Genomic DNA, 21,000 nt, shown 5'->3' on the forward strand with positions numbered 1-21,000 from the left:
ATTGTTAGGTAAAAGCTAGAACATTATATCCAATGAGGGTTTTGAGTCGGTGTAAATTTTTCATGAATGTTCATTCTAATTTCTAAGAAAACAAATCTTGCAGGGTAAAGGTCTACAAATCAAACAACCGCCATAAAATCCATAGATGTCATGTTCCAAAATTTCCATAAAACTATTAGAATCGATTAGGCTCTAATGTGTTCTCCAATCAAGGATTATGCAATATTTTGTACTTATCGTGCCAAGAAACTTTTGTCCAAATTCAGCCTACCATACAACAACACGGGTTCGTGTCCACCTTGTAGGGCTAACTGCTCCAGCATACAACCGTGATGCTAATTCATGGCCAGTCTCTCAGGGTACGTACAGTGGTAGATAAAAACTCCCTTATCTTAGGTATTGTATGTGATTATCCTACATTAACATCGCTAAAATAAGACCATTATACATGCTCTCAAGCCATCTTCTCTTCTACCCCTTCCATGCAGCACGGAAGACCAATCAAAAATATTGCCGACTATCCCCAATCACAAAGATTAAGCAAAAAAAAAGTTTAATCACTTAATCAAGCACAAGCCTTATCACAAAATGAAGCAAAAAAAACATAGGTTAGCCATGCACCAGCCGGGAATCGAACCCGGGTCTGTACCGTGGCAGGGTACTATTCTACCACTAGACCACTGGTGCTTCTTGTTTAAATTGCATAAAACATATTATTTGTTAGTATTAGATTACATAAGATTTTTAGACTTATGGGTATGTCATATTTTTCAGTTTATAGCAAATATATAATTACCCGTATTATAATTTAAATTATCTTCGAAAAATTCTATGAGCCTCTAGGCTCCCTTTCTCCAAATATTACTCTTAGTATAATTTAAGTTATGTGGAGCCAAAGTGGATTTCCTCATCCATAATCACTTCACATAACTCCACGAAAGTTTCCAGAATCGTAACAAAAAAATTGTATACCATTTGTGAATTTTGCAGACAGATTTTTTTTAAAAGAATATTACAAGGGTGGCTTTCTACCCATGTTCTAATTGCACACATGTAATTCTGGGGAACTTAAAAATCCAAGGTTTGATAAGTTCAAAACATAGGTTTTCTATGTTAGTCTGGTACTGAATAAAATTCTCCTGACATTCCAACTAATACACCTCTGAATTTCTAACCCAAACCCTAAACTTCTTACTTCCAACCAAAAAAACCGACACATGTTCAAGCAGTACGAGTGTACGACGGAACTTTCAGATTAAAAATAAATAAAGTTGAATCCAAGTTGCAGCCCTTCTCGGCAAAGTTGATGCAGTCCAGCCTTGCCCATGAAGAGCCGATATTCTTCGGTGATAATATTATTTTTTTAAAACGGAGGCAAAAGCTTTGCATCATCTATTAATTAAGAAGAAAGTGCTTAGTTTTTAAGAGAAAACCGAGCGAAAATCTACAACAACAGGCCAAAAGCACACCTACAAAAGAACAACACCAAAAGAAAGCAACCTTCAAACCAACTAGAACCGACAATCCAAGAGCACAACGTTGCAAAAAAGACCTACTAAAAAAACACGACAACCTAAAAAGAGTCCAACAATTAATCAGCTTCTGAAACTTCTCTTGTTACGGCTCTCTTCCTTCTTATACTTCTAATAGAAACCTTCCTAAGAGACTTCTCCACCTTCTTGATCATGTCCTTCGAGGCCTTACCTGCCAAGACACAAGTAATTTCCTTGCCATAACCAAGGCTAACCGTCTCCAAACTAGCGAGCAAGCCACAAAGCTGCTTTGCAAAAAGAGCCTCTGAGCTAGGATCCAACACTGCTCCATGGTCCGAAGAGGCGCGGGACTGGCAAGGCTCCGACTGCGGTGGTGAGGGTGTCGTGGCCACCTTCAAGGTCCCAAAAGAGCACAACACCGTTTGAAGAATCACAGGAGAATCCCCACACAACTCTTGTAACTCTGGCGTGATCTGCAACACCGGAGTCAAGAACTCGCCTATGTCCTCGCTCTCAAAGACAACAGACACAACATAAGAAAAACATACGGGCACATGTGTTAACACTTCTGACTTAGCAACCAGCTCCTGTCGGACTCAGGCGAGTGAGAGACTATCGTGTCGACATTAGCACACTTCTCAAGGTCAAGCGCCTGAGTCGCGACCAAGTCCATGCCCTCATCCTCAGGGGCGGCCGACTCATTAGGCAGCGATGACGGACCATGAGGAGAGAAACAACCATAGAGGTGTTCTTCCTCAACCACAGACGACTTCTGCTTAGAGGAGTCAAGCTCAGTCGGCTCCGAAGAACCACCAACACGCGCTAACAACAGAGCAGCCACCTCTACACGAAGAGGGCAAGACACCTTAACCATCTGAAGGAGTTCCATGTGCATCAAGGCAACCAGAGAGTCCATAGTGGCGTTGACCTTGATCTGCTCGCAACTCGTAGGAGAGGGTCTTGGCGGCACCGTCGCAACCGAGAGGCCCACGACCTTAGGCCAACTCCGAGGCGACGAGGGACGATGAAGCTGAGCAGACGGAGATCAGCTCCGCTAGCAAGGAGCAGAAGCGACCGGAGAACGAACACAACTGACCACCTCTTCACCAGGAGCGGCAGGAAAACGAGCACGACAGAAACGCTCCCGGTGCCCAAGACGACGACAACGGATGCATCTAAATGGCCGATGACACGTGCTGACCTAGTGGTCACGCTTGAGGCACCTGAAACACCTCCCTCGAGCCCAACGCTTGAAGGCGAGACTACACTCGAGACCTTCGTCTCGAAGCAAAGACGTTGGCACGCGGCCGCCCCGACCCACCCCTCCTCATCTCCAACAGCGGCAGCTGCAACACATGTACATGTCTTCAACGCACAACCCTCGACCTCGCCGTCAACAGCAGCAACGCAGGACATGGCAGCCAGCGGCCCTCCGATAGGAGGCAGCGAGCCAACCTTGCTGCAAAGATGAACGTTCAAATCGGTGCCACGAGCGATGGCCAATGGCGTCTGCGATGCAAGTTCTTCATCGTCCTCCTCGTCAGAGCTCAAGGAAGCAACCCACAACAAATCCACATCGCGCCGGCTGGAAGAAGAAGTCTTGCCTGCACACGCGGACGCAGTAGGAGACACATGGTAGCAGCCCTCCAGAGGCTCCTGGATGGCCGTCACGGGGACGAGCTCGTCGACGCAGCCCGTGCCCTGGGGAGGTGAGGTGGCCGCCGACGCAGCCAACTGGGGCTTGGAGCACGCACCAGCGAGGATAGGCGCTGCGGCCGTCGGCAGCAGGCCACACGTGGTGCCAATGAGGGGAGCCACGGCGGCGGGTGGCGGGGCCGGAAAGACCACCTCCAAGAGGACAGAGCGCTTCATGGACAACTGACCACGAACAGCCTTGCTGGACTTGCGGACGGAAAGGATAGCTGCAGCGAGTGTGGAGGCTGGAGCAGGGGCGGGGGGCGGCGTGGCCACCTTCACGGGCATGTGGCCATCAGCCGGAGACTCTAGGTTGAGCCTCTACAAGGCGCAAGGGGTAGAAGAAAGAGGGTGGTGAGGTGGTGCCAAATCTGGTCACAGCGAGTGGAGGACGCCGGCAGGAGGAGATCAAGCCGGCGGCAACATCAGTTGGCCACAGCACGCCATGGTCGCGACTCGTGAGAGCTCAGTGCCTCAGTCCCGCTTCCCTTTGCGGCAACTTTCGTTTCAGTGATAACGTCCACGCTGGGATAGGCTGCCCGTTCTCAGTAAATCTTGAATGACATTATGACAACATATCACTTGAAAGTTTATGCCAGCTGATAAAGCTTTAGCAACAAATGAAAAAAGAAACATGTATATACAAATTGCTGCAGTAAACATGCTAAATATTGATTATTAAGTATGATTTGTGGGAACAAAGGCACATCGGGGCATTGGCACATGATGCAGCCAAGTGCAGCCTCCGATCTGTATCACTACTGACGGAAAAATGCAACCACACAAGCAGCTGACAGATTGCGGAAGCACGAAAACTGGCATTGGCTAACTTCTTGTAATCCCGCACTTGCAAACTGGGCAGAGTTTCTTCCTTCTCAGCCATTCGTCGATGCACTGCAAGGTGGAAGCAATTTTCATGTCAGAAATGCAGCTCTGCACATATCAAGGGTTATGGCACCTAACGGTAAGAGTGCATACATCTTTATGGAACTTATGAAAGCATGGCAAAGTGCGGATGGTATCTCCAACAGAGGGATTCTCGAGGCATACTGCGCAAGGCTCTTCAGTGCTAGCTGACTGTCCAATGAAAAAAAATGACTAGTCAGGACTTCTAAGCGACTAACAAGAAAACAGATACAACTTTGTGAATACTAAGCTGAATAGATTTACCTGAAATACCGACTGTGGCAAGTTATTGATCTGACTTTCTGAAGCACCAGTGTGCTGGTGGTTATTCTCATCTAATGCAAGTAGCGCGTCGTAATCATTTCTGCAACAGAAACTCCTTTAGTAAATATGTTCAACATTGATAGAAACTTATTTGCTCAGCAAATTGAATCAAGTTGTCCCTATCCACAATGTGCACTAGCACTACTGCTAGTCACATGTAGAGAACTCACATAAAGCTACACAATCAATGAAGCTGCTAAACTAATGTAACGCAATGTTACATGTAAATTCCAGTCAGCAAATAGCTAACTGAATCACAACATGTAAGTTGTTCTGAGCTCTCAAGATACTCAGGTACTAGATTCAGGCACTGGAAGTACAACATGATTTGGCACTTACAAATCAATATTAGGTTGAATACGCAATCCAGGATATCCAGGAATCATAGCCCTCTGAAAAATTGAGAATCAGAAGCTGTGTTAATAATTTTGTAGAATCAATTCAGGCAATCGCAAACTGTAAACTCAAAGATTAAATGCAACCAATTTGGTAAATCATGAAAGTTCAAACTTCAAAGCGTATATCATAGAGTTCAACCGTAAGTTAGATATACATCTCATCCGGTGAAGTCAATGCCAAAATGTTTTCACCCCAAAAGGAATGTTCTGTTGGTTATAGGAGGACATAGCCATAGATAAAAGAATAAAAAGTAGAAACACACTATCTATATTCATCGCATGCCATTCGGTATATTTTACAACATCTTAAGTAGTGAGATTGAGTTAAACACAAATGACATGAAAGCAAAAAAAAATGTCAGTCTTATCTTTTAAAAGTAAAGATCTTCCTTTTGAGAAGAGAAAACATTTACACGTAAAAGAACTACAAAGTCAAGAGTGAAAGCAATACCAGTCCCAAAGTTATTGGAGCCGCATTCCGCATATCAGAAATTGCCGTCTCATATCTAGCCCTGATCGCACGCTGAGCAGCACTCGAGCGGGATGCTCTTGCAGCTCTCTTAACCAAAAAAAAAGGGACAACAAGATAAAACATGTCAGTCTCAAAGCAGCCATTGTACTAGTCATCATGCTTGTCATAACAAATAATTCACTTTACATGAAAATAATCTTAAAAAACAAGTTTGTTTATCGTTTTATGTATAGCATGAACTCCCGTTTAATATTAAGCAAACTACCAAATTCCTACCAGTACCGTTCGGATTTTTATGGGCACATATCCCTATAACTTAAGTTTCAGCAATTGAGATATTGTTTAATTGCGAGCAAGCTAACAGGCCTAGGGTTGGGGCAAACATACATCAAAACGAGAAAGCCATGGTGACTTCAAATAAAGATATGAACTAACTTACAAAAAGGGAAAAATCAATGAGGCAGGTGCTCTTACAGTATCATTTTGAAACCTCCTTACGGGTCTGGATGTCCGCACTGCATCTTCTTCATGTTGAAGTGACATTGCCACGATTGCATCAATCTGCTTTATGAAAAAATAAAGTTACATTGTTGAAGAACTAGTAGCGCCTTCACGACGTCAAGAGAATGCACCGTGCACAAACATGAACAAACGGTGGGGGGAAGAGATGATCAGGAATTACATCTTCTCTAGGAGCAACACGTGGTGTTTCATTTTGAAACCTCCTTACGGGTCTGGATGTCCGCACTGCATCTTCTTCATGTTGAAGTGACATTGCCACAATTGCATCAATCTGCTTTATGAAAAAAGAAAGTTACATTGTTGAAGAAATACTAGCGTCTTCACGACGTCAAGAGAATGCACCGAGCGTGCACACGCACAAACATGAAGACACGGAGGGGGAAAGAGATGATCGGGAATTACGTCTTCTCTAGGAGCAACACGTGGTGTTTCATTGTAAAGCTGCTCCTGAAGTTGCCGAGCCAACATTTCATCAGCCTCCAACTGTGCACTTATGTTAGGACCAATCGAGGTTCCATGATGGTTGCCCCTCAAATGAGGTCTAACTTCAGGGGAATATAGGTTATCAATATCTATTACAGGAGTATCGTGACAAACTGTGGTATGATTTCTGCCAGCTGTTGTGTCTGAAGATGCAAGACATGAACCACTATGTTCATGAAGAGAACTAGAGCTATCACCAGGATAATAGGAACTTGAGGTGAGTTTCCTCTTTCCTTTACTGATCTTTGTAGTCCCACTTGTTGACCGTGTAGTTGTTGCTGCACTAAATGAGTTATTGCTGTCTCCTACTGCAGTTTCATGACCCTGATTAGATGGTCCAGAAGATCCAGATTCTATTCCACAACTAGTGGTCATCGTATCCAATAATGACCTGGATAACTTACTAGTGTGATTATGTGTTCTTCGCCAACCTTGCTGAGAACTTATGCCAGAAATATCACCGTTTACAACAGAAGAATCTACTACACCTCTTGGACAAACCCTGTAACAAAGGAGGTTTAATAAGCTTAATGATATGAGATAGATATCTAAAATTCTAATAGTATGACAAATGAATCATGCACATTTTCATTTTAGGGGTGGTACTTTACTGAACAAAGTAGATTCACTTTTTCGACTCCTACAAAATTCAGTTTTGTTTCAAATTACTACATTGAGCTACATGCACTACAAACTTTATAAACTTCAATTCAATTTCAACCGATGAAATGCTCACTAACATCCAGGATGTCGCTATTGCAATGTTTGGAGAAAAGGAATTCGACTACACTTCGCACTCATGTTAGTACTCATAATTAAACCATGAAATGAATGACACCTGTATGAACAAAGAAATAGGGCACACCTCATTGTATTATCCTCTCCAGACCGTTCGGTGTGCATGAGATCATGGATAATTTCTTTGCCTTTGTTGTTAAAACCTTCAGAACAATTACTGCTGCTTGCTTGATTTGCACCCTGTGGAACTAGACTCCCCACATTTCTGGTGATCAACCGATCAGTTGCTGTGTTTCCTTTCCTTGTTACTGTTGGTGAATCCGTAAGATCAATTATATTTCCTTCATGGGAAACATCAGCCCGAGGATCTGGCCGGTGTAAGACTCCACTTGTAGAGCACATTTCCTGCTTTTCATCAGCTTTTAGATTTCTTTGGACTATGTTAGAGGGAGAAATAAAACCATTCCGCACCCACTTTCTTTGTCCCACATGTTTATTAGGAACATCACATGGTGTAAGACTTGAGAGCCCTGCTGTACCCTTGAAATTGACCGCTTCCCTTTTGTCCCCAGTGGGACTCGATTGTGAAAAATCATCAGTACCTACTGCTTCCTTCAGTCCATTAGAGGTGCTACTTTTTGCTCTGTTCTGTGGTTTTCCCACTGGCATAGTAGGAAGACTTGATCCCACACCAAGAAAGTCCATGTTCCGACGGCTTGCATCTCGATGACTAAACTTCCCTTCTCTGATTTGGCAGCTATTGCCGCTTACTCCAGCGCCCGATATCATGTTGTTTGAAATGCTGCTGCTCTGACCCAAACCAAGAGTGCGAGCCCCATAGCCATTCACAACAGATTTTCCAGTAGCCCTATCTAATTTTGGTGGGGATTGTTTTGCTTCTGGCAACAACCGTGCCACTTCAGCTTGTTTAAACAAATCCCCGGTTGCTAAGGGTGCACGCAGTTCACCAGTTGCGCTCCCTCTACTTGATTGACCCTGGTTGGAGGAATAATTCTTGATCTTAAATTTCATTATGCGGTTCGGTGAAGGATCTCCACGCATCCTTGTAATGCCTCTCGTAGCAGCTGAGCTCGATACAGGGTATTTTGGCAGCTGTACTCGGTCAGGAGTGTCAGGAACCTCAAAAATGTTGACTGCTGTAATGCCTCTCGTAGCAGCTGAGCTAGATACAGGGCATGTTGGCTGCTGTATTCGGTCGGGAGTGTCAGGAACCTCAAAAATGTGATCAGAGTTCATGTCAACCATGTTATCCCACCACAAGTTATTGCAGTTGCAGATAAATTCCCCCTTCACCTTTGCATGTCGATACGATCAAAAATTTATCCAATCTCTCTGTAACATGCAGAGAAATATTACAAAAGTGGCATAACCACCTCATATCCTCATCAAAAGAACATTAACATCGAGAAAAGTAATAATTAGATCAATCAAGGCAAAAAATAAACTAGGTTGATACTTTGATCCGTTTTTCCTCAAACAAATACTCTGATCTAGGACGAACAGGGCACATAAGATGCTACGAAATATATTGCCAAAGAAAGAACATGGAAGTAAACAACGGATGGCAGAATCAGTTGAATGCCTTCCTAAAAAAATATTTTCAGAGTAATCAATCCAGATCACATAAGATCATCAGTTCACATGAAGGCAAATTGGCATTGACCACTGAGCATATGAAGCATCTGGCATCTCCTCCCGAATTTGAGGTGTAAATACTTTCTATTTGCTACGAGTGGAGCGGCTTACTTGAGACAATTAAAGCAGTATAAACATGATCTGGATATAAATGAAGTGCTACGGATGAGATACGTATAAGGAAACAGGGCCGCGTGACCTACCACCAGGGGCGGATTGTCAGGAGGTTCAGTTAGATTTGAATCCAACAAAGATGAACTAACGGCAAAAAATGGGGTTCCGCACGGATCTAGATGGTGCGCCCGAAATTTCGCGAGGTGAGTGGGGTTTAACTAATCGTCGGTGAAGAAAATTGCCATACCTCGGAAACCAAATCGGTTGAGAAGGCGGGGACGCGGCGAGGTTGAACGGGAACGGCGGTGGCGGCGACGGCGCGCGTGGACGGCGGAGGGGTTTGGTGGATGGGAGGGGCGGATTGGGAGCCACGGAGGAGAGGCGTAGGGCGGCGGCGGCGGCGCTGGGGCGGATTGGGAGCCACGGAGGAGAGGCGTAGGGCGGCGGCGGCGGCGCTGGGGCGGATTGGGAGCCACGGAGGAGAGGCGTAGGGCGGCGGCGGCGGCGCTGGGGCGGATTGGGGCGGTGTACGTGCGCGAGGAGTGAGGAGTCGGGAGAGGGAGGGGAGCGGAAGAAGAGGAGCGGTATGGGGGCGGTGGGGAGGAAACGGTGGAGGAGTGCAGATAGAATTTGAATCTGGATCGAGGTCGAGGGCACGTTTGTTTGTTTGATTTCAAGACGGAGCAGTATTGCTGCTGGTTTTCGTTTCTTTACTTTTGGGGCTAATAAAAGATGATATGTTTTGGTAATATATAAATTTGTTACCCTAGTTGCCAAATTATAGTCACTTTGTCACCACTTTAGAAAAATTTGGTTGCCATGATGATTGTCAGATTTTTTTCAACTTCTCTCTAACCCATGTAAGCCTTGCATAATGATAATATCATCTTTTACGTGTCTAAACTAGGTCATATACTACTCTCTGGACAAGTAGATCATTGATATGACAAACAAACATGTAAAATTGTATCCAATAACTATGTATAATTTGAGTGCTACCAGCCGGCACACGCCTAGTTTCCGGAACCGGTAGGCATTCACACACATTTCCGAAAATCAAAAGAAGGGAACAAGAAACCCGAACGGTGAGGTAACATAGGTCCCCCAGGGCGTCACCGGGGCGATCCCACGCCACCGCCAAAAACAGATCTTGAACGGCCCCGTCTTCGCCGCTACCGCCGGCACAGGCCGCGGTGGTGACGGCCCCTGGTGTCTAAGGCACTAGGGGAAGAGGGTGCGGTGACTCCTTCGAAGGGGCGGATTGGGCGGTGCCGACGGAGCGGGTCGTGGGCGGTGGTCGGGGCGGCGAACTCGGCCATGGCGGCGGCGGTTGCTTCTGCCTTCGATGTTTGATGCGGGCGACAATGACAAGCCTTGGGTCTAGGGTGCCATCCTAGGCCCGTCGTCTCTGACGGCGCGGTTTGGTGGCTTGTGGAGGAGGATCCGTTGTGGTGCCAGCACTGGGCGGATCGGCGAAGTCCTCCTCTGTGGCGCTGACGTGCAGCAGCCATGGCGGGTGGCTGCTACAACAGGCCTGGCCCGGATTCGATCTGGGCTTGCAATGCGGAGGCAGCTGTGTGCTTGCTTCTAGCGTGGTAGGATGGCCCATCTTCTCGTCTGCCTCCGGCTGGTGGCGTGGGGGCTACTGGCTTGGATCGAATAAAGGAGGCGGTCCTAGAGTTTCTCTCACGCCAAGATGAAGATCTGCCTGATGTTTGTCTTCATCGATCTGGTTGCAGTGTCGTGTTCCGGAAGACTCTGCTGGCAAGTGTAACACTGCATCCGTTGCATGGATTTTGCTGGATCGGGTGGTATTCGGTCATGCGCACTCATGTTTTTATCGAACCGTTTAGGTTCAGAGGGAGCGCTTCGAAGCTCGGTTGGTTGTTAATATCATGGGGCATGTTCTTGTTCCATGGTGCTGGCGGAGAATGTCTCCCGTGGACTAACAATGGTGGTTAGAGTTTGTACGGTGTTGAGGAATTGGCTTGGTGATTTGGGACTTGAGCATCCGCATGCAAGTGGGGGCGACTACACAGGAGAAGGTCATATTAAAAACCCAATGTTTAGCCTTAATTGGTTGTGCCTGGCAATGGTCTTGTTGAAGGCATTGTTTTGAAAGCGAGGACTTTCTTCAGGTAAAAACCTAAGATCTATAATCGGACGATGACGGTGTTTGTGCACTATTTCCTTCTTGGAGGCGTCACTTTTGAAGAAGCTGGACTTCAGGTGTTGTCTTGGTGGTGTTAATACTGTTGTTTCAAGGAATGAATCATTGTAGCATGACTTTTCTTTTTTATAATTTTTCTTTCTTTTTTAGTTGTGTGCATCCGTAGTGTCGCTAGGGCAATACGTTGTTGCAGATAATTGGTATCTTCACGATAATAATATATACTCTTTATCAAAAAATCATAGGTATAGTATCATGCATTTCCATATGGACGTATCACTATAATTAATGATGAGGAAGATTATAGTGGTATCATAGGTAGAACTAGAAAAATAAATGTCAAATAGATTTTGTACTAGTACACAATTTTACCTTAAGATTCTACAAATCAATAAATGGGTACAACCACTAGTTGATCAATGATCAGTCGGCAAATCTAAAGACAAGAGATGTTGCCACCACCACTCAGATGAGGGGCAATCACCAGGTTTCTGAAAATGAAGTGAAAGAGAGAAAAAGCTATAATCTGGTCAAATCATCATGAGCCATGCGAGGTGAAATAATTTGACAACAAACAGAAAATTGCATAGGCTGAATCCACAAAATAAAGAACTGAAAATGACATTTTAAGATTTTTGTAAAGGATCCGCGTAGCCTGAAAAATGAGATCAATGAGGGGACATGAAGGTCCAGTAATGATCATGAACTAAGCGGTATGTCAAGAAAAGACATGCAAAATTTCCAGGAAGAGCATAGTGCATATTTGTACAGTGCACGTAGCACATAAAAGATCAAAACAAGATTTGCATGTTCTTATGCTAATCTTAACTGTCAAGCAGCCAGAACTACCTATGGACTGTACTCAACGTCCTGACAAATCGAGGTGGTGCCAGCATTTTCACCTTTGGATAGGCCCTTCACATCATCACCGTTGAAGCCCTGCCGATATAGGAAAATAAAGTGGGCTGCAAATTAAAAAAGCGTGGAACATGAAAAGATGAGCAATAATCAAATTATCTTCCTCAAATTTTGCAATGCACATAGGCACTCATGCAAACAGGCCAATTTTGTGGCCCTTCTATATCCGGCACAAGGGAACAGACATCTTCCCTTCAATATACATAAAGTTCAATTGGACACAACCCTGAATCTACAAGACTTTTGCTACACAAAGTGGGACAAACCACGCGTATTGGTAATGCACACCACGCGTATTTCTTACAGGTGGGAGGGAGCTCAACACATATAACTACTAAAAATCTTTAGCAGCAGCGCCAAAACTCATGCAGAAGATTTCTTCAGAGCTTTATCCAGCCTGACATTAAAGGGAGTCGAGTGCCAATTCACCCTTCTATCCTGCAAGAAATCATCAAGGGATAAGCATATCACTTCATAAAACTAAAAAAACAAAAGAAATGCACGACTGCAATGGGCATGTTTAGTGAACCTCTCTGTATTTGCTGGTTGTATTGGGGATTCCAGTACTTCCTGAATCAGACCTTGAAGAACAGTACTCATTACCCTGTTTTGTGCTACTCCAGTAACTTCCCACCGTACCCAAGATCGGCACCTCTTCACGGTTATGGCTTGGAGACCTACATGGAGATGGCGTAGCTGACGATTGCTTAAGGTCATCAACAGTCAAAGCACCCAGGACAGGCCTTTCTTCTCTGCATACGGAGGAAACGGAGCGGGGGGATTTACTTTGGGCCTTGTCAACTGTTGAGTTATCTGAAGAAACTAACCACGTAGAGAGGCTTGCATCTACAGAAACTTCTCCCTTGCCAGAGTTGCTAGGGCCCATCTTCGTCTGCTTTGCAACCTTACAACTAAGGCTTGCACCAGCATCTGGCACCGAGTTCACATTCTCCTTGTACAACTTTTTAACTGGTCCTGCTTGGGCCTTAACTTCCTTCCACTGTGACAGATTCTGAACTGGGTTCAACACAGGACGGACGTACTGGCTCCTATCACGGTGGTTGTTCCCGTGGATTAAAGGGCTTTCTTCCTGTGCAGGGGTAACACTGCTCTTGGGTACAGGGCTGCTGACTTCTAGGTCATTCTGACGATCATTAGACATTGGCAGTGAGAATAGGGACTCATGAGACTCCTCCGTGTTCTCCACAGCTCTCGCTTCCTCCTCATCCACTAAGTCAATCTTGCAGTCCACGAAATCCTCCTCCGCTTCACTGTCATCACCATAGTTGCCATCCTCAGCGTACTCATCTTCGTCGTCTTCACTGTCTGTGCAATTCCCATACCGATGATTCTCTGGCAGCACAACACTCTTCTGCGTCTGTTCTGTGTCTTCATCTTTCGCGCACTTAGCAGGTTCTGAAAGTTCCCCTTCTTCATCAGGTGGTAGCGATGTATCTTCGTATGTTGTGACATTCATGTCGAATGTTACCTTCTTCTTGCCACCGCTGCGACTATCCTCTTCACCAGCATCCCTGCAAATCAAGAAAGGTGGCGTATTAACAGGGCAGGCACGTAGTCTGCATCATGATTCGCACAGAGAGGACAAGTCATTTACCCCAATTCTGTATCAGCAGCTGAAACAACCGGTGCTGCCACGGGGGCACATCTCACTGGGGAGAGAGGTGGTGTGACCGTCTTCTCCTGCGGCAAAGAGCGCGCAGGCGATCCCTTGCTCTCACTCCACTGCCTGCAAAGAAACAACCAGCAAGAAACACCACATTAAACACAGGTTACTGGCAGAATCTGGGAACACGAAAAGATGCGGGATGGCGATCGGATGAAGATTACACGCACCTCAGCTCTCTTCCAGGGCCTGCGCCAGTGACCACCTCCTCCTCAACATCCACTGTCAGCGGTGGTGATGTCAAAGTTTTCTGCTCACTCGACTCCCTGCAAACAAACCAAAAACAAGAAATGCGATTAGCATCTGTTGCGCAAAAGCCCTCGCATCGATCAGCAATTCTACTAGTACGATGCTTCTCTGTGGCATTTTAGCAAACACCACAGCTGCAGTTCTGTCCTAGCCGTGCTCAGAGCGAATGCGAATTGTAAAATCCCCCACATAATTGTGCAAAGTAAACATTCAAGCACAGGAGCGAACACGCTCAAGGACGACCGCGCGGAACGGAGGTTACACGCACCTCTGCTCCGTTCCGGAGCTCGCGGCAGTGACGGCCTCCTCCGCCGCGGCCTCCACGAGCAGCGGCGGCGGCTCCAAAGCGCTCGCAGCTGGCGATGGCGGCGCCGCCTCCTTCACCACCACATCTGCTGGCGACGAGACCTTGCCGACCGGAGCGACCTGCGAGGCAAAACCGGGAACCGATCAGGATTCAGGAACCCGCCGCAAACCAAGGCGCCCAGCCTAGCACAGTGACCCCGAGATCGGGAAACTCACATGGTCCGGGCGCGGCGGGAGCCTCGCCGGCGACCGCCTCCGCGACTTCCGACGGTCGCCGCCGCCGCCGAAGCAGGCGCGGAAGCAGCCCATGGAGGGAGGCGGAGATGCGGGTGTTCGATTTGGGTGGAGTTTTCTAATGGAGTGCCTCGGTTTGAATTTTGTGGGGAATTTTGTGGGGAGTGTCTCGCTTCGGGTTTGTGGGGAATCTGACCGTTGTTGGCGTGAATGGCGCGGCGCGGTGGTGGGCCAGCCGCACTGATGACCGGCTGATCAAGGCGTTCATCTCGGTTGGTGGGACCTGACGTTTCTGCTGGTTTATTAGTTCGGAAGTTTGAATGGGCCAATGGTGGATCTCGAGCGCGGCGCGGCCAGTAGGGTCTACATTCAGGTTGCAATTGGGGCGGGTTGTCCCGCCACGCCGCTGGGCCGCCCCGCAAAACGCGCTCGTGCGGTGCCGCTTGGCCGACCGCGTCGTGCGTAGCGGGATGAAGCGAGCACACCGCGTGGCCCGCTAAGAGCCCGCAGAGTCCGCATGGCCCGCGAAGTGATTCCACCCTAGTGAAACTCATTCGGCCCCGACTCCCCGAGACCCTAACCAAGAACCCTCTATCGCCGACGGGCGACGCGCCGCCGCCGCCATACCCGATGCCCCGACCCCTCCCTCTCCCATCCTTATCGGTAGTCGGAGAACCCGCTCACAGCTTGTTGATGTTGGGGTCGACAGGCCAGCGCGCCGCCATCTCCACATGGAGAAGATCTTCCTCCACCTCTTGATTTCCTCCGTCGCCAAGTGCATCGGCGTTTCGTCGCCGGCAACTTCCGCAAGATCCGTCGCTCGCAGCTCGCAAATGATCCAACCCAAGGTATGTGACCCAAAATCCTCTCCTTTGGTATGTCTCTTGTCGATCCACCCAATCTGCTCGCATGCTTGATCCGTCGCCGGCTTATTTTGTGTGTGGATTTTCGTTGGCGTATTAGAGAAAGGTACTAATCGATCTAGTCAATTGCTACCGCAGGAGGCTAGATCTATCAACCAACTAGCTTTCTATGTAGCAAACAACATCGCCTAGTTTCATGTTGCTTCCTCTCGTAGACAATATCGCCTAGTTTTATACATGCTTGCATACAAGTCTCGCCTGTGATGCCTTTTATTCATCTACGCCTTACAATATTTCTTGTCGATTGTACTACACATACACATCTCACGTCTAGTACCCTTCACATGCAGCCATTGTTTCACTTGCAGTCTAGTTGATAGCAATAATTTGTAATCTTAGGTAATTCTTGTTTTACTTCTGCTCACAGATCAACATGAAAGACCTGCAAAATCCCTGCCAAAGAAAGTTGTAGCTGCACCTACAAATGGAAAATCCCAAGATCCAAGCCAAGGTACATGCTTGGTTCTTTATTTTCTAGCACACATGGGAGTAGTTGGATGGAATTCAGTTGACCTATAGGGAGTTATCCAGATCTCGGATGTAGACAAAAATAGTATGTTCGTATATCGTTTCTATGTATCATATAGGGAGTTACAATTGCTTGTTCGAGATATCGTTAATAAAAGCCATTGTTTTACTTGCAGCCTAGTTGATAGCAATAATTTGCAATAGGTGATTCTTGACTTCTTGTTTTATTTCTGCTCACGGATCAACAAAAAATACCCGCAAAAACACCGTCAAAGAAGAGGGTGAAGACACCGCCTATACTGCCTATAGTGAGATCTCCGGGGTTAATCTGATTCTATCTCAAGGATCGCCGAGGACAATAGGTGTAAAACGGTCCTCGCCAATACCGTCACAGCTTTCCGGTGTGTTCACATGTCCTCTCGATACATTTTTCTTTTTCTTGAGCTGGATGCTTGTGTTCATGCTTGTTATATGCTTGGACTGTAAGTGAGGGCTTACTCTCGAGTTACTCTTTACACGTTATTTTTGAGGGCTTACTCTTTACACATTTCTTTGCTGTTTAGACTGTAAGTGATGTTAGCAGTTAACACAGTTGAGATATTCCAGGAGTGAGGTCTTCAGCGGTGGATGACAAGGGATTAACTTGTCAATGCCTATGGATTGTAGGCTAGGGTTTAGTTAGAAGTAGAGGGCAAGTAGATCTCGAAGGTTTCAGCCGAAAAGTACTCGACGAATATGAAAACTAGGGTTTGCAGACAATGATTCGATGATCTTCTCGTCCCTCGCCCCCCCTTTATATAGGTGGAGCCGAGGGATTCGTGCTATACAAGGATTACAGAGTTCGGGACGGTTTCTAACTCATCCCGCCAGATTACAAATAACACTTCCTATTACAACTCTATCTTTTCCTTAACTACATCTTGGGCTCTCGAGTCTTCTTATTCTTCGGGTAGTGGGCCTTCAATAAACCCCGGTACTATATTAGGCAGGCCCATTTGGGATGCCTATGTCAGTAGCCCCCGAGATTTTGCTTGAATCGTAGAATCAAGGAAAATCTCCACTGTTTATTTTTACTCGAAAGCTCTTAACTTTTATACTTTTTTTTCATAAAATTCTATATTGTACAGGGATATTGGTAGTTGGGGCTAGTTCATCTGACGGATCAGGTACTAGTTAAGCTGCTCTAGTGGCAATCCGCAAAACCTACTTCAAAATCACGTCCCCGGACATGATTTCGGGATACTCGGTGTAAACTTCGACAGGCGCCGCTTAAGGTCTTACCATTCCGTCGAGTCCCGGTTAAATTTATCGAGTACCTAACGCGTCCGTTAGGATTTTTCTTCGTATCCGTTGATACGGATAAAAGTAGCGTAGCGCAGTCTTCGGCGATGCCACGCCCGGCGAGAATAGGTCCGGGGTCTTACCTTCGCAATTTTGCGGCATTCAGAAATTGATCGCAACTTCGGCGTTCTGAGAATATATTGTCGAGTACTTTTCCGGCTGCTGGAATGGCACATTTTATTGAGTCAAATATGACTTATATTGCTTTCCCGATGGGAGTATATGGAGAGTTAATGATAACTCGAAATATACTCTCTTGCTTGTTCTATTTTTCCTTTGTTAATTTCATCGGGCACGCGAACAGCGTTCCCGATGGGAGTAGCCCCCGAGGCTACAGCCAAGAACTTGTGCTTGGTTGTAGGCTCAACATTTTAGTCCGCCTTGTCACTATATTGCCATTATCTCCTGATATTCTTTCCTCCTTCTTCTTCTCTCTTTCTTTTTTTCCTCTCTCTTTTTTTTATTTATCGGGTGCGCGAACAGCGCTCCTGATGGGAGTAGCTCCGAGGCTACAGCCAAGAACTTGTGCTTGACTCGTAGGCTCAACATTTTCTATATTTGCCATTGTCGAAATTTTTCTTTTTTCGAAGTAGCCCCGAGCATTTGGGCAAAAACTTGTTTCGACCAAAGGCTCCCGATGCATTCAAATAACTTATCCTGTCGCCATTCTCCTTTCTCTTGTCGACATATTTTCCATTGTCAAATTTTCTTCAACTCTATCAATGGTCGATATTTTTCTCGCTTTGTGGGTCCATCGTTCCCACCATGTTGACACGTCGTGCAAGTGGGGGACACACGTCCTCCGCTTTTCTCGGTGCACGTACGGTAACGCCTATCCCAAGTAAAAATACTTTTTTGCCCTTGTTACTAGAAGATCGATTCTCACCACACGATTTCCTCATCCAACGGTACAACTCGCTTCACCCAATTCTTATATAAACCTGTCTTCAACCTCCGTTCATCCCCTCGCTTGCGCCGCTCACCTGTTCCTCTTCGCAAATCTTCCTCTGCGCCCAATCTTCGCCGATTTCCCGCTCTCGCATACATTGCTCAATCCGCTGCCGTGGATGCCACCGCGTGCGCGTTTGACCCGCCACAGCACTCCAGAGTCCGCGATGGCCGCTGAAGATCTTGAGTGGGAGAGATCCAAAATCTCCAACCAAGACGCCAACCTGATGAAAAGACTTGGCCTGATGAAGAAGGAAGGCGCCATCCGCTTTCCCAGTGAAGAAAGCTATCCCAAGCCTCCAATGGAGTATCGGGTTAGTTTTGTTGATCATCTTATCCGCGGCCTCTCTACCCCAATCCATGATTTCCTCCGCGGTCTTCTCTTTGTCTATGGGATTCAACTGCACCAGCCGACCCCCAATTCCATTCTTCACATTTCTATTTTTATCACACTTTGCGAATGCTTTCTTGGAGTTGCTCCCAATTGGGCTCTCTGGAAACGCATTTTCCGTCTTCGCCGTAATGGCGCCACCACGCCACCTACAACATAGGTGGCGTAGTTATCCGTGTCCGAACCGATGTCGATTATTTCGACGTCAAATTTCCCGACTCGTCCAAGGATGGCGCAAGAGGTGGCTCTATATACACGAAGAAAGCGCCAACTCCGTAGAACACAACATAGTTCCTTTCGACGGAAACGCGAAGATTCAACGCCGCCACTCCTGGGACGCCGAAGCTTCCGAAGAAGAAAGAAAGGCGACAGAAGCTCTTATGACTCGTGTTCATCAGCTCCAAAATACTCGAGGAAAAGAGTTGTCTGGTGTCCAAATCATAGCTTATTTTCTTATGATTAGAGTGCAGCCTCTTCGAGCTCGCAAAAATCCCCTTTGGACGTATTCTCGGTGCCAATGACGCCAATAGGCTCTCCAATGATCTTTCCGTGAAGGACTTGGAGAAGCTTGTTCGAAGAATTACCTCGCCGAGTAAGAAGGATCCTATTCCTTCCTCTTGTCGCGTGGAACCCTACAGCTCCACTAATCCTCTCCCCGAGGTATTTTGCCTTCTCGAATTTTTTATCTTGTTCCGAATTTTTCCCTGCATCTCATTGTATTAATATCTCGCTATCTTTCTCTCTCGCCGCTATTTTGTTGTAGAATCACCCTACTATGGCTTCCCTTCCTCCTCTTCCCGAGGATGGAGAAGTCGAAGAAATGGGCATTGTTGCCGAAGATACTCAAGGCTCCTCTCGTTCTCGGAAGTGAAGTCGCGGGTTCTCACAAATCTGCGGCTTCCCATGAGAGAGAGGTTGAGTCTGAAGCTAGTGAATCGACTGAATCCCTTCCTCCTGCTGTTTCTCCGAAGAACAAAAGGAAAAGGACTGATGCCGAGGATTCTGGCATTTCTAAGGCTGAAGAGGTTGTTCCTTCTCATCCGAGGTCAGCTTACGATCCTTATGTTGAATCCCTCATCAGCTCGTAAGTCGATTTTTATCTCTCCCCCCTTTTTTTTATACTCGAAATATTTATATTGTCTTGCTTTTTATACTGTCGACTTTTTGTTCACTAGCGATGAGGAAGAAGAAGTACCAGTTACTGACGTGGCTCCTCGGACAAGCACGTCACGTACTGTACTTGTTTCAGACACGCTAGTTGAAGGAGATGAAACATCGCCTCCTCAACAAAACGTCGTCACCACTACTCCACCGTCAAGCCCCCTTGTCCCTTCGCCAAAAAGGGCAAGGGTTGAGATGATCGTTGAGCCTCCTCCTCAATTGGGCAGTTCTTCCTCGCAGCTCTTGGATGATGTAAGTTTATCGAGATCTATATTTCCTCTATTTTGCTTTTGTGGACCCTTACTTTGTGTAATGCCGAAGTTTTTCCCCTTCTTTCCTTCTTCTTTGACAGCCTATGATCAAGGATCTTATCCGCATCGGGTCCCAATTTATTGGGTACCGCGAGTATGCCGCAGAGCCGAAGGTAACGACTTTTATACTTGCTGTTTTTCCTTGGTTTTTTACTCCCGTCGCTTGTCGCTATTTTTGATCTTTCTTCTCTTCCTTTTCCTTTCTCAACGTGAAAAACTTGCGGAAGCTAACCAACGTGCCGAGACACTTGCTCGAAAACTCGAGCAAAGTGAGACGGCTCGTAAGAAGGCTGAGCTTGCCGCTAGCGAAGCTAGAGCTGAAGCTGATGATGCTAAAGCAAAGGCCGCTAGTGTCGAAGAATTGCAGCAAAGGCTCAAAGATGCTGAATCGCCTTACACGAGCAGAAAACTGCACAGGCTGCACGTGAGCAAGGGGTCATCAAGCGTTTGAAGTCGCAATGTCGACGTACGCTGAGTAATATCCTCAATTTCTTCTATTTTGTTGCATTTCCTGTGTCTTGATTTTCGACTAATATGTTGTCTCGTGTGTCAGCCCAAACAGGACAAGATTATGATCTGGAGAATCCCGTCAATGACCCTCTCCTTGACGCACTTTCTCTTTTGAGCTCCATGGACGCGAAATTCGTGAAGGCGTGGCCAATGCTAGTGGGGCTTTGTCGGCGTTGTTCCCCTACTTCTTCCCGAAGAAAGAGGAACCTTCGACTTTCCTTGACCTTGCCAAGCTTTTCAATACATCGAAGATCTTGGGCTGAAGATGCGCCATGAGAACATGAAGGTAGCCGTTGAAAATACTCGTTGCTCAGTTGCCGACGATCGGCGGACTCTCGACCGGACGAAGGTTGGCGACACCGATCGGATAGAGCGATCGAGGTGGAAGTCACTGATGAAGGCGGCCAAGCCCAATACGAAGAAAATCTTGGCGTATCTCGGGATCAAGCCAACGTCGACTCCTAGTTCGTCAAGGCCGGAGGTCTAGTTGCATGCCTCTGTTTTTCTTTTGCTTCTTTTGCTCTTGTCGCCAAAGTAGTCTTTTGGCGACACGTATTTCCTTAGCTCCACTGTAGTGCCCTTGTA

General features: G+C 46.6%; 2 protein-coding genes and 1 non-coding gene across 4 annotated transcripts; all 3 read right to left on the reverse strand.

Annotated features, from left to right (window-relative positions):
• Positions 1-616: 616 nt before the first annotated feature.
• On the reverse strand, positions 617-687 carry TRNAG-GCC. Its single transcript has one exon. It is a non-coding gene; the product is annotated as a tRNA-Gly (tRNA).
• Positions 688-3,809: 3,122 nt separating this feature from the next.
• Positions 3,810-9,139, reverse strand: LOC124674386. Of its 2 annotated transcripts, XM_047210429.1 has the most exons (10): positions 9,049-9,139; positions 7,159-8,384; positions 6,213-6,795; positions 5,971-6,081; positions 5,763-5,849; positions 5,268-5,375; positions 4,758-4,810; positions 4,359-4,458; positions 4,167-4,265; positions 3,810-4,082 (listed from the first exon to the last, which is right to left on the reverse strand). In XM_047210429.1, the coding sequence occupies exons 2-10, from the start codon at positions 8,295-8,297 to the stop codon at positions 4,014-4,016; spliced, it is 2,349 nt and encodes a 782-aa protein (XP_047066385.1). In that variant the 5' UTR covers positions 8,298-8,384; positions 9,049-9,139; the 3' UTR covers positions 3,810-4,013. The 2 variants fall into 2 exon arrangements, with proteins under 2 accessions (XP_047066385.1, XP_047066386.1); XM_047210430.1 differs by lacking the exon at positions 5,971-6,081.
• Positions 9,140-12,014: 2,875 nt separating this feature from the next.
• LOC124671585 (protein JASON-like) lies at positions 12,015-14,437 on the reverse strand. Its single transcript, XM_047207943.1, has 6 exons — positions 14,345-14,437; positions 14,091-14,248; positions 13,744-13,839; positions 13,505-13,636; positions 12,419-13,421; positions 12,015-12,327 (listed from the first exon to the last, which is right to left on the reverse strand). The coding sequence occupies exons 1-6, from the start codon at positions 14,435-14,437 to the stop codon at positions 12,253-12,255; spliced, it is 1,557 nt and encodes a 518-aa protein (XP_047063899.1). The 3' UTR covers positions 12,015-12,252.
• Positions 14,438-21,000: the final 6,563 nt, after the last annotated feature.

This window comes from Lolium rigidum, chromosome 7, assembly GCF_022539505.1.
Source record: "Lolium rigidum isolate FL_2022 chromosome 7, APGP_CSIRO_Lrig_0.1, whole genome shotgun sequence".
NCBI lineage: Eukaryota > Viridiplantae > Streptophyta > Magnoliopsida > Poales > Poaceae > Lolium > Lolium rigidum.

Coding starts and splice junctions, on each gene's coding strand:
- LOC124671585 (XM_047207943.1), bottom strand. CDS start 14,437: ATGGGCTGCTTCCGCGCCTGCTTCGGCGGCGGCGGCGACCGTCGGAAG. Junction 13,422..13,504: donor GCTGCTGATACAGAATTGGG/GTAAATGACTTG, acceptor CTTGATTTGCAG/GGATGCTGGTGAAGAGGATA. Junction 12,328..12,418: donor CAACCAGCAAATACAGAGAG/GTTCACTAAACA, acceptor GATTTCTTGCAG/GATAGAAGGGTGAATTGGCA.
- LOC124674386 (XM_047210429.1), bottom strand. CDS start 8,297: ATGGTTGACATGAACTCTGATCACATTTTTGAGGTTCCTGACACTCCC. Junction 5,376..5,762: donor GGAGGTTTCAAAATGATACT/GTAAGAGCACCT, acceptor TTTTTGGTTAAG/AGAGCTGCAAGAGCATCCCG. Junction 4,811..5,267: donor CTCCAATAACTTTGGGACTG/GTATTGCTTTCA, acceptor TCAATTTTTCAG/AGGGCTATGATTCCTGGATA.